General features: G+C 50.8%; 1 protein-coding gene across 7 annotated transcripts in view; it reads right to left on the bottom strand.

Moving 5' to 3' along the window:
- FANCA (FA complementation group A) overlaps positions 1-13,341 on the bottom strand; it is a 158,072-nt gene that overhangs the window by 133,211 nt on the left and 11,520 nt on the right. For all 7 annotated transcript variants that reach the window (XR_013586503.1, XM_078603618.1, XM_078603614.1 and 4 more), the window contains exons 5-7: positions 3,970-4,065; positions 3,087-3,163; positions 817-929 (exon numbers count right to left, since the gene is read on the bottom strand). Coding sequence is in view for 6 of the 7 variants with exons in the window: in XM_078603618.1 (XP_078459744.1) it covers positions 817-929; positions 3,087-3,163; positions 3,970-4,065 (286 nt within the window). In the remaining variant the exon portion in view is untranslated. The remainder of the gene's footprint in view (positions 1-816; positions 930-3,086; positions 3,164-3,969; positions 4,066-13,341) is intronic.

A 13,341-nucleotide genomic window follows, 5' to 3' on the forward strand; every position in this document is an offset into this window, starting at 1 on the left:
TGGATTCATGCAACGAAGCTTCTGGTGTTTGAGCCTTCAACCTCGCCAACAAGACATGAAAAGCCATCCACACTTTTGACAACCAAGTACTTAGTGACACGATTCAGAATATAAAGCCACTGTGTTAGTTGATACAGGAAATGGTTGCGTTTAAAGCGACCAGGAAAACGCCTGGCAGCTTCTTCGGTCTGATTTGGTCAATATTGTGATAACAGCAATGAAGACTCCTATTTGAATATTCATACACTTCTGTTGTTTTCTCTTACACTGCTATTAAGCAGTGCTGTTTGTAAGCAAGGTGTTTCACAAAATAAAACAAATACAGTACAGATCATTAAGGTTTGTTTTGCTAGATCGCTTAAGTATAAACATGTTGTTAAATCTGCCACCACCTGACAGTCAATTAGTAAGGGTTGTCACGTAAACAGAACGTGCTAATTAGTAACTAGTTGAAACGTAGGCTTTCACGAACAATATCATCCATAATACAGGTTTCTGTTAACATGACAACCCTTACTAATACCTGTAAAATTAATTAGTAACGAGTTCAGCACACTGGTGCGTTGCAGAGTAATTACCGGCAAAACGTCGTACTCGAATTGTAAATGTTAAACAAGATCAAACAAATACATTCTGTATAACCAATGCTGCTTGAGACAAATTACTTTGGACAAATTACTTATTAAAAAGTAAAGGCAAGTGAAAAAAACGTCAAAATAAATTGGCAGTGATCGTTATGGGAGTTTAAGGTAGCAGACAGGGGGAACGTATCATCAGGGGGAAGCGATCTCGCGTCATCGCTCCAAGGGTCCGCACCTTGCAGCGTCTCGCGCCGAGGGCTCTCGGTGCCGCCGGGCACGACGCTCAGCAGCTCCAGCAGCGAGGAGGCCACGCAGCTCCGCACTACGGCTGCTGCATCGTCGCTCCAGCTGGCTCCAAACAAAGACAAAGATCCCCTGTATAGCCATTAACAAACTGTTGGGACAAGTGCTGTTAGCGAACAGCACCTATGAAGGGTGGCATGGCGCACGAGGGGGTGGGTGACCAACACCGCGCCCGTCTGCCTTTGTCTCCCTAGTGGCGATGTTTACACATCGCACTGGGTACTCTTTTGAGGCCAAGTCCACCTAGGAGTAGACCAAAGGACCAGTTCAGATAATCGTTTCTCTTTCAGCCCTGCCCACCCCCCCAACACGTTCCATTCATTGGCTACCACATTCAGATAACCCCCTCCCTCCTCCCCCCTTAACTTGTATTTAAGAGCTTGTCTCTTGGAATTTTGCCTCCCTTGATACAGTAAATCTAGCTGTGACGGTCCCACCTGATGACGGGGACTTGTGTTGCCTCCAAAACGTCGTGATTTATAATTTTATTTCTATTATTATTTCTGTTATTTTTATTATTCATTATTTATTTTTACCTATGTGACTTTACCGAAAAAACCTAAGAGTATGAATCCTTGCAGTCATGAAAGCTTCAAATCTAGAATCGTCACTGGTGTTGCCCGGGAGCGGGAATCAAACTCGGGTCGCTGGGCTCACAGCACAGCATGGCTAACCGCGACACCACTGCTCCCCAGCTGGTTCGACACACGCACGCGTACACACACACGTGCGTGCACCCTCATTAGCACCGCTCAAAAGTACACGTTCATTTAATTTTTCATTCGTTTACCCAGGAAGCCTCGAGTGAGTCGTAATATTCTCTCTGAGGAATGTTCTGCCAGGTTTTCGCAGTCGAGGGGGCGATGTTGCTATGTGCAATCCTAACCGAGCAAATCTGCGAGTAACCCTTAAAAGCATTGTGATGTTTGGCCAATAACGGTTATATTATATGTTTATTTTAGCAATGGGAGGAAACTGATGACTGGAGGACATCCATGCAACATACGAACTCCACTCAGAAAGGCGCCCTAGTCAGGAACCAAACCCAGGCACCTCCTGGCGTGAGGCACGAGTGTTCATGTTACACTGCACCAAAATACCAAGCCGGGTGGCGGCACACGACACTGCCACATCACCATGGAGGTGGAGTTGGTGGATCGTGCCTTGATCATCACGGCTACTCGTCAGCTATAGATGACCACAATTCAAATCCTAGCACTTTCTTGCATATGATGAGAACCCCATTGCAACATGAAAGGGGACAAAGGATAGAAACAAATACATTTAACAGCACGTAAGGTGTGCTGCTTACAGACAGCAGCAAGGTACGACTCCCATCCACATGCCTTGCATGTCATGTGACCACCACAATGATTTTTTGTTTAATTATCCAAGTGAACAGGTCGCACGCAAGGACAATAATGGGCCAAGTAAGCAAGGGCAAATCCATCTCCCCCCCCCCCACTACTGATGTTCACAACCTCACAGCCACAGACTACTTATTTTTGACCGAGTCGACCTAGGGCAAGCCGGTGCCAGATTCAAATATGCCTTTGTTCTCTCAAGAAGTGCTTGGTCACTACAAGAAACCCAACTTTCTTTTTCTCGATAAAAACTTAAATCACTTGGGAATCCCCCCCTTGTCTTTGCATGGTTCAACTAGTCAACTCACTTATGGTGAGCTGAATGAATAATCGGTGCGTTAAACGCTTTTCACATACAACAACTTTATTTGACTGTCAGGCGGTAAAGGGTTTTAAGGTAGCAATTTGGCCAGACGGTTACGTGACTCAACCCAAAAAAATCAACGTTGATGGGTGATTTTGGCTAACAGGGCCAATGGCATGCTGGCGATTTCCCTCTTACTGGGTATGAGGGAATAAAAGCAAAGGTCACTCTACTGGCAATCAATAAATATAATAAACAGCTGATTAAACTGATGATTCTTAACGGAAATGAGGCCCTCTCACACGAGCTGGTGGGGTTGCATTACACCAATTACCGGCAATGAGAATGAGATTGGTGCAAAACCGCAAAAACACAAAGAGTCGCGTGTTTTTTATCCCGCACTCGTGATTCCTTAAAAATGAGGAAACCTTCAAGCTGACAACAGAGCCGAGGAAAGGGCAGCATTGCACCGATGATCCCAAATTCGATGCTGAAGTGAGAGGGTTGGATACAGTGTGGGGGGAGTCGCTCCACCTGGCCAGGGAGTGGTGCAAGGGGACGACATCCGCTACGTGAAGGCGCCACAGCAGCTCCATCGGCACACACCCCAGCTGGGAACCACGTACAGAAAGACACGAACAAAACAAAGATCCCCCATATAGCCTGCAACAGACTGTTGGGGCAAGTGCTGTTCGCGAGTAGTACCGATGAAGGCCGGCATGGCACACCAGGGTTGGGTGGCCAACTCCACGCCCGGCTGCCTTCGTCTCCCCAGTGGTGATGTTTACACACCGCACCAGGTACTCATAGAAGGCCGAGTCAACCTAGAGGAGGCCCATTACCAATTCAGACATTCAACAATAATGTTGGCTTTGATTGGGATTCAAACTCGGGCCGCCGGGTCCAGCGCATCACCACAATACTACCACTCCCCACAGGTATGGAATGATGATCACGACTTATTATTTTATCAAAGCGCCCTCCTATAAGCTGGGACATCTAAATATACTACTATACTATTTAAATTTTATCAGGTAAGACCCACTGAGCTATATAGCTCCTTTTCAGAAGCATCCTGGCCACAAATGATAGCTCAACGAAGTGGCTTATAACCATGTGGAAATGAACAGCAGCCAAATACTATAAAAGCGTGATGTTGATTATAAAAGTGGAGGGAAAATCGGAGGACCCAGAGAAAAATCCACGCGACCACGGTGAGAGACACGCAAATTCCGAACATACAACAGGCTTTAGGGTTGGGATCAAACCCACGACCTCCTGTATCCCAGGCGCTTTACTTCACATCCCATTTCAAACATTTGAAAAGGGCACCCCCAGGAACAGCTACCCCTGGGTACATGAGGTCACTCGGCACAGTGTTGGGGGGCCGGGGGGGAGTTAGCACAGTGCTGCTCACCTGTTGCTGCTGCAGATGATGCAGGAAGTGAGGCCGGCTGAGCCCCGTGCTCGTCAGCAGCTGTGAGCACGCGCCCAGCACCGCCACAAGCCTCGTCTGCGGACAGCGGTGAACAGCACGAGCCATTGCAGCGGCGACTACGGACTCCATCCACCCCAACGCAGGGCTAACTGTGAACACGGCTTGTCTGACGCAGGGCTAACTGTGAACACAGCTTGTCTGATGCAGGGCTAACTGTGAACACGGCTTGTCTGATGCAGGGCTAACTGTGAACATGGCTTGTCTGATGCAGGGCTAACTGTGAACACAGCTTGTCTGATGCAGGGCTAACTGTGAACACGGCTTGTCTGACGCAGGGCTAACTGTGAACACAGCTTGTCTGATGCAGGGCTAACTGTGAACACGGCTTGTCTGATGCAGGGCTAACTGTGAACACAGCTTGTCTGATGCAGGGCTAACTGTGAACACGGCTTGTCTGACGCAGGGCTAACTGTGAACACAGCTTGTCTGATGCAGGGCTAACTGTGAACACAGCTTGTCTGATGCAGGGCTAACTGTGAACACGGCTTGTCTGACGCAGGGCTAACTGTGAACACAGCTTGTCTGATGCAGGGCTAACTGTGAACACAGCTTGTCTGATGCAGGGCTAACTGTGAACACGGCTTGTCTGATGCAGGGCTAACTGTGAACACGGCTTGTCTGATGCAGGGCTAACTGTGAACACGGCTTGTCTGATGCAGGGCTAACTGTGAACACAGCTTGTCTGATGCAGGGCTAACTGTGAACACGGCTTGTCTGACGCAGGGCTAACTGTGAACACGGCTTGTCTGATGCAGGGCTAACTGTGAACACGGCTTGTCTGACGCAGGGCTAACTGTGAACACGGCTTGTCTGATGCAGGGCTAACTGTGAACACGGCTTGTCTGACGCAGGGCTAACTGTGAACACAGCTTGTCTGATGCAGGACTAACTGTGAACACAGCTTGTCTGATGCAGGGCTAACTGTGAACACGGCTTGTCTGACGCAGGGCTAACTGTGAACACGGCTTGTCTGATGCAGGGCTAACTGTGAACACAGCTTGTCTGATGCAGGGCTAACTGTGAACACGGCTTGTCTGATGCAGGGCTAACTGTGAACACAGCTTGTCTGATGCAGGGCTAACTGTGAACACAGCTTGTCTGATGCAGGGCTAACTGTGAACACGGCTTGTCTGATGCAGGGCTAACTGTGAACACGGCTTGTCTGATGCAGGGCTAACTGTGAACACGGCTTGTCTGACGCAGGGCTAACTGTGAACACAGCTTGTCTGATGCAGGGCTAACTGTGAACACGGCTTGTCTGACGCAGGGCTAACTGTGAACACAGCATGGCTGATGCAGGGCTAACTGTGAACACGGCTTGTCTGACGCAGGGCTAACTGTGAACACAGCTTGTCTGATGCAGGGCTAACTGTGAACACGGCTTGTCTGATGCAGGGCTAACTGTGAACACGGCTTGTCTGATGCAGGGCTAACTGTGAACACGGCTTGTCTGATGCAGGGCTAACTGTGAACACGGCTTGTCTGATGCAGGGCTAACTGTGAACACGGCTTGTCTGATGCAGGGCTAACTGTGAACACGGCTTGTCTGATGCAGGGCTAACTGTGAACACGGCTTGTCTGATGCAGGGCTAACTGTGAACACGGCTTGTCTGATGCAGGGCTAACTGTGAACACGGCTTGTCTGACGCAGGGCTAACTGTGAACACGGCTTTGTGTGACGCAGGGCTAACTGTGAACACGGCTTGTCTGATGCAGGGCTAACTGTGAACACAGCTTGTCTGATGCAGGGCTAACTGTGAACACAGCTTGTCTGATGCAGGGCTAACTGTGAACACGGCTTGTCTGATGCAGGGCTAACTGTGAACATGGCTTGACTGATGCAGGGCTAACTGTGAACACGGATTGTCTGATGCAGGGCTAACTGTGAACATGGCTTGTCTGACGCAGGGCTAACTGTGAACACGGCTTGTCTGACGCAGGGCTAACTGTGAACACGGCTTGTCTGATGCAGGGCTAACTGTGAACACAGCTTGTCTGATGCAGGGCTAACTGTGAACACAGCTTGTCTAATGCAGGGCTAACTGTGAACACGGCTTGTCTGATGCAGGGCTAACTGTGAACATGGCTTGACTGATGCAGGGCTAACTGTGAACACGGCTTGTCTGATGCAGGGCTAACTGTGAACACGGCTTGTCTGATGCAGGGCTAACTGTGAACACGGCTTGTCTGATGCAGGGCTAACTGTGAACATGGCTTGACTGATGCAGGGCTAACTGTGAACACGGCTTGTCTGATGCAGGGCTAACTGTGAACACGGCTTGTCTGATGCAGGGCTAACTGTGAACACAGCTTGTCTGATGCAGGGCTAACTGTGAACACAGCTTGTCTAATGCAGGGCTAACTGTGAACACGGCTTGTCTGATGCAGGGCTAACTGTGAACATGGCTTGACTGATGCAGGGCTAACTGTGAACACGGCTTGTCTGATGCAGGGCTAACTGTGAACACGGCTTGTCTGATGCAGGGCTAACTGTGAACACGGCTTGTCTGATGCAGGGCTAACTGTGAACATGGCTTGACTGATGCAGGGCTAACTGTGAACACGGCTTGTCTGATGCAGGGCTAACTGTGAACACGGCTTGTCTGATGCAGGGCTAACTGTGAACACAGCTTGTCTGATGCAGGGCTAACTGTGAACACGGCTTGTCTGACGCAGGGCTAACTGTGAACACAGCTTGTCTGATGCAGGGCTAACTGTGAACACGGCTTGTCTGACGCAGGGCTAACTGTGAACACAGCTTGTCTGATGCAGGGCTAACTGTGAACACGGCTTGTCTGACGCAGGGCTAACTGTGAACACAGCTTGTCTGATGCAGGACTAACTGTGAACACAGCTTGTCTGATGCAGGGCTAACTGTGAACACGGCTTGTCTGACGCAGGGCTAACTGTGAACACGGCTTGTCTGATGCAGGGCTAACTGTGAACACAGCTTGTCTGATGCAGGGCTAACTGTGAACACGGCTTGTCTGATGCAGGGCTAACTGTGAACACAGCTTGTCCGATGCAGGGCTAACTGTGAACACAGCTTGTCTGATGCAGGGCTAACTGTGAACACGGCTTGTCTGATGCAGAGCTAACTGTGAACATGGCTTGACTGATGCAGGGCTAACTGTGAACACGGCTTGTGTGATGCAGGGCTAACTGTGAACACGGCTTGTCTGATGCAGGGCTAACTGTGAACACGGCTTGTCTGATGCAGGGCTAACTGTGAACACAGCTTGTCTGATGCAGGGCTAACTGTGAACACGGCTTGTCTGACGCAGGGCTAACTGTGAACACAGCTTGTCTGATGCAGGGCTAACTGTGAACACGGCTTGTCTGACGCAGGGCTAACTGTGAACACAGCTTGTCTGATGCAGGGCTAACTGTGAACACGGCTTGTCTGACGCAGGGCTAACTGTGAACACAGCTTGTCTGATGCAGGACTAACTGTGAACACAGCTTGTCTGATGCAGGGCTAACTGTGAACACGGCTTGTCTGACGCAGGGCTAACTGTGAACACGGCTTGTCTGATGCAGGGCTAACTGTGAACACAGCTTGTCTGATGCAGGGCTAACTGTGAACACGGCTTGTCTGATGCAGGGCTAACTGTGAACACAGCTTGTCTGATGCAGGGCTAACTGTGAACACAGCTTGTCTGATGCAGGGCTAACTGTGAACACGGCTTGTCTGACGCAGGGCTAACTGTGAACACGGCTTGTCTGATGCAGGGCTAACTGTGAACACAGCTTGTCTGATGCAGGGCTAACTGTGAACACGGCTTGTCTGATGCAGGGCTAACTGTGAACACAGCTTGTCTGATGCAGGGCTAACTGTGAACACGGCTTGTCTGATGCAGGGCTAACTGTGAACACAGCTTGTCTGATGCAGGGCTAACTGTGAACACGGCTTGTCTGACGCAGGGCTAACTGTGAACACAGCTTGTCTGATGCAGGGCTAACTGTGAACACGGCTTGTCTGATGCAGGGCTAACTGTGAACACAGCTTGTCTGATGCAGGGCTAACTGTGAACACGGCTTGTCTGACGCAGGGCTAACTGTGAACACAGCTTGTCTGATGCAGGACTAACTGTGAACACAGCTTGTCTGATGCAGGGCTAACTGTGAACACGGCTTGTCTGACGCAGGGCTAACTGTGAACACGGCTTGTCTGATGCAGGGCTAACTGTGAACACAGCTTGTCTGATGCAGGGCTAACTGTGAACACGGCTTGTCTGATGCAGGGCTAACTGTGAACACAGCTTGTCTGATGCAGGGCTAACTGTGAACACAGCTTGTCTGATGCAGGGCTAACTGTGAACACGGCTTGTCTGATGCAGGGCTAACTGTGAACACGGCTTGTCTGATGCAGGGCTAACTGTGAACACGGCTTGTCTGATGCAGGGCTAACTGTGAACACGGCTTGTCTGATGCAGGGCTAACTGTGAACACGGCTTGTCTGATGCAGGGCTAACTGTGAACACGGCTTGTCTGATGCAGGGCTAACTGTGAACACGGCTTGTCTGATGCAGGGCTAACTGTGAACACGGCTTGTCTGATGCAGGGCTAACTGTGAACACGGCTTGTCTGACGCAGGGCTAACTGTGAACACGGCTTTGTGTGACGCAGGGCTAACTGTGAACACGGCTTGTCTGATGCAGGGCTAACTGTGAACACAGCTTGTCTGATGCAGGGCTAACTGTGAACACAGCTTGTCTGATGCAGGACTAACTGTGAACACGGCTTGTCTGATGCAGGGCTAACTGTGAACATGGCTTGACTGATGCAGGGCTAACTGTGAACACGGATTGTCTGATGCAGGGCTAACTGTGAACATGGCTTGTCTGACGCAGGGCTAACTGTGAACACGGCTTGTCTGACGCAGGGCTAACTGTGAACACGGCTTGTCTGATGCAGGGCTAACTGTGAACACAGCTTGTCTGATGCAGGGCTAACTGTGAACACAGCTTGTCTAATGCAGGGCTAACTGTGAACACGGCTTGTCTGATGCAGGGCTAACTGTGAACATGGCTTGACTGATGCAGGGCTAACTGTGAACACGGCTTGTCTGATGCAGGGCTAACTGTGAACACGGCTTGTCTGATGCAGGGCTAACTGTGAACACAGCTTGTCTGATGCAGGGCTAACTGTGAACACGGCTTGTCTGACGCAGGGCTAACTGTGAACACAGCTTGTCTGATGCAGGGCTAACTGTGAACACGGCTTGTCTGACGCAGGGCTAACTGTGAACACAGCTTGTCTGATGCAGGGCTAACTGTGAACACGGCTTGTCTGACGCAGGGCTAACTGTGAACACAGCTTGTCTGATGCAGGACTAACTGTGAACACAGCTTGTCTGATGCAGGGCTAACTGTGAACACGGCTTGTCTGACGCAGGGCTAACTGTGAACACGGCTTGTCTGATGCAGGGCTAACTGTGAACACAGCTTGTCTGATGCAGGGCTAACTGTGAACACGGCTTGTCTGATGCAGGGCTAACTGTGAACACAGCTTGTCCGATGCAGGGCTAACTGTGAACACAGCTTGTCTGATGCAGGGCTAACTGTGAACACGGCTTGTCTGATGCAGGGCTAACTGTGAACATGGCTTGACTGATGCAGGGCTAACTGTGAACACGGCTTGTGTGATGCAGGGCTAACTGTGAACACGGCTTGTCTGATGCAGGGCTAACTGTGAACACGGCTTGTCTGATGCAGGGCTAACTGTGAACACAGCTTGTCTGATGCAGGGCTAACTGTGAACACGGCTTGTCTGACGCAGGGCTAACTGTGAACACAGCTTGTCTGATGCAGGGCTAACTGTGAACACGGCTTGTCTGACGCAGGGCTAACTGTGAACACAGCTTGTCTGATGCAGGGCTAACTGTGAACACGGCTTGTCTGACGCAGGGCTAACTGTGAACACAGCTTGTCTGATGCAGGACTAACTGTGAACACAGCTTGTCTGATGCAGGGCTAACTGTGAACACGGCTTGTCTGACGCAGGGCTAACTGTGAACACGGCTTGTCTGATGCAGGGCTAACTGTGAACACAGCTTGTCTGATGCAGGGCTAACTGTGAACACGGCTTGTCTGATGCAGGGCTAACTGTGAACACAGCTTGTCTGATGCAGGGCTAACTGTGAACACAGCTTGTCTGATGCAGGGCTAACTGTGAACACGGCTTGTCTGACGCAGGGCTAACTGTGAACACGGCTTGTCTGATGCAGGGCTAACTGTGAACACAGCTTGTCTGATGCAGGGCTAACTGTGAACACGGCTTGTCTGATGCAGGGCTAACTGTGAACACAGCTTGTCTGATGCAGGGCTAACTGTGAACACGGCTTGTCTGATGCAGGGCTAACTGTGAACACAGCTTGTCTGATGCAGGGCTAACTGTGAACACGGCTTGTCTGACGCAGGGCTAACTGTGAACACAGCTTGTCTGATGCAGGGCTAACTGTGAACACGGCTTGTCTGACGCAGGGCTAACTGTGAACACAGCTTGTCTGATGCAGGGCTAACTGTGAACACGGCTTGTCTGACGCAGGGCTAACTGTGAACACAGCTTGTCTGATGCAGGACTAACTGTGAACACAGCTTGTCTGATGCAGGGCTAACTGTGAACACGGCTTGTCTGACGCAGGGCTAACTGTGAACACGGCTTGTCTGATGCAGGGCTAACTGTGAACACAGCTTGTCTGATGCAGGGCTAACTGTGAACACGGCTTGTCTGATGCAGGGCTAACTGTGAACACAGCTTGTCTGATGCAGGGCTAACTGTGAACACAGCTTGTCTGATGCAGGGCTAACTGTGAACACGGCTTGTCTGATGCAGGGCTAACTGTGAACACGGCTTGTCTGATGCAGGGCTAACTGTGAACACGGCTTGTCTGACGCAGGGCTAACTGTGAACACAGCTTGTCTGATGCAGGGCTAACTGTGAACACGGCTTGTCTGACGCAGGGCTAACTGTGAACACAGCTTGTCTGATGCAGGACTAACTGTGAACACAGCTTGTCTGATGCAGGGCTAACTGTGAACACGGCTTGTCTGACGCAGGGCTAACTGTGAACACGGCTTGTCTGACGCAGGGCTAACTGTGAACACGGCTTGTCTGATGCAGGGCTAACTGTGAACACAGCTTGTCTGATGCAGGGCTAACTGTGAACACGGCTTGTCTGATGCAGGGCTAACTGTGAACACAGCTTGTCTGATGCAGGGCTAACTGTGAACACAGCTTGTCTGATGCAGGGCTAACTGTGAACACGGCTTGTCTGACGCAGGGCTAACTGTGAACACAGCTTGTCTGATGCAGGGCTAACTGTGAACACGGCTTGTCTGACGCAGGGCTAACTGTGAACACAGCTTGTCTGATGCAGGACTAACTGTGAACACAGCTTGTCTGACGCAGGGCTAACTGTGAACACGGCTTGTCTGACGCAGGGCTAACTGTGAACACGGCTTGTCTGATGCAGGGCTAACTGTGAACACAGCTTGTCTGATGCAGGGCTAACTGTGAACACGGCTTGTCTGATGCAGGGCTAACTGTGAACACAGCTTGTCTGATGCAGGGCTAACTGTGAACACAGCTTGTCTGATGCAGGGCTAACTGTGAACACGGCTTGTCTGATGCAGGGCTAACTGTGAACACGGCTTGTCTGATGCAGGGCTAACTGTGAACACGGCTTGTCTGACGCAGGGCTGACTGTGAACACGGCTTTGTGTGACGCAGGGCTAACTGTGAACACGGCTTGTCTGATGCAGGGCTAACTGTGAACACAGCTTGTCTGATGCAGGGCTAACTGTGAACACAGCTTGTCTGATGCAGGGCTAACTGTGAACACGGCTTGTCTGATGCAGGGCTAACTGTGAACATGGCTTGACTGATGCAGGGCTAACTGTGAACACGGATTGTCTGATGCAGGGCTAACTTTGAACATGGCTTGTCTGACGCAGGGCTAACTGTGAACACGGCTTGTCTGACGCAGGGCTAACTGTGAACACGGCTTGTCTGATGCAGGGCTAACTGTGAACATGGCTTGACTGATGCAGGGCTAACTGTGAACACGGCTTGTCTGATGCAGGGCTAACTGTGAACACGGCTTGTCTGATGCAGGGCTAACTGTGAACACAGCTTGTCTGATGCAGGGCTAACTGTGAACACGGCTTGTCTGACGCAGGGCTAACTGTGAACACAGCTTGTCTGATGCAGGGCTAACTGTGAACACGGCTTGTCTGACGCAGGGCTAACTGTGAACACAGCTTGTCTGATGCAGGGCTAACTGTGAACACGGCTTGTCTGACGCAGGGCTAACTGTGAACACAGCTTGTCTGATGCAGGACTAACTGTGAACACAGCTTGTCTGATGCAGGGCTAACTGTGAACACGGCTTGTCTGACGCAGGGCTAACTGTGAACACGGCTTGTCTGATGCAGGGCTAACTGTGAACACAGCTTGTCTGATGCAGGGCTAACTGTGAACACGGCTTGTCTGATGCAGGGCTAACTGTGAACACAGCTTGTCTGATGCAGGGCTAACTGTGAACACAGCTTGTCTGATGCAGGGCTAACTGTGAACACGGCTTGTCTGATGCAGGGCTAACTGTGAACATGGCTTGACTGATGCAGGGCTAACTGTGAACACGGCTTGTCTGATGCAGGGCTAACTGTGAACACGGCTTGTCTGATGCAGGGCTAACTGTGAACACGGCTTGTCTGACGCAGGGCTAACTGTGAACACAGCTTGTCTGATGCAGGGCTAACTGTGAACACGGCTTGTCTGACGCAGGGCTAACTGTGAACACAGCTTGTCTGATGCAGGGCTAACTGTGAACACGGCTTGTCTGACGCAGGGCTAACTGTGAACACAGCTTGTCTGATGCAGGGCTAACTGTGAACACGGCTTGTCTGACGCAGGGCTAACTGTGAACACAGCTTGTCTGATGCAGGACTAACTGTGAACACAGCTTGTCTGATGCAGGGCTAACTGTGAACACGGCTTGTCTGACGCAGGGCTAACTGTGAACACGGCTTGTCTGACGCAGGGCTAACTGTGAACACGGCTTGTCTGATGCAGGGCTAACTGTGAACACGGCTTGTCTGACGCAGGGCTAACTGTGAACACAGCTTGTCTGATGCAGGGCTAACTGTGAACACAGCTTGTCTGATGCAGGGCTAACTGTGAACACGGCTTGTCTGATGCAGGGCTAACTGTGAACATGGCTTGTCTGATGCAGGGCTAACTGTGAACACGGCTTGTCTGATGCAGGGCTAACTGTGAACATGGCTT

The sequence above is a fragment of the Lampetra planeri genome, chromosome 20 (genome assembly GCF_965212315.1).
Source record: "Lampetra planeri chromosome 20, kcLamPlan1.2.h2, whole genome shotgun sequence".
NCBI lineage: Eukaryota > Metazoa > Chordata > Hyperoartia > Petromyzontiformes > Petromyzontidae > Lampetra > Lampetra planeri.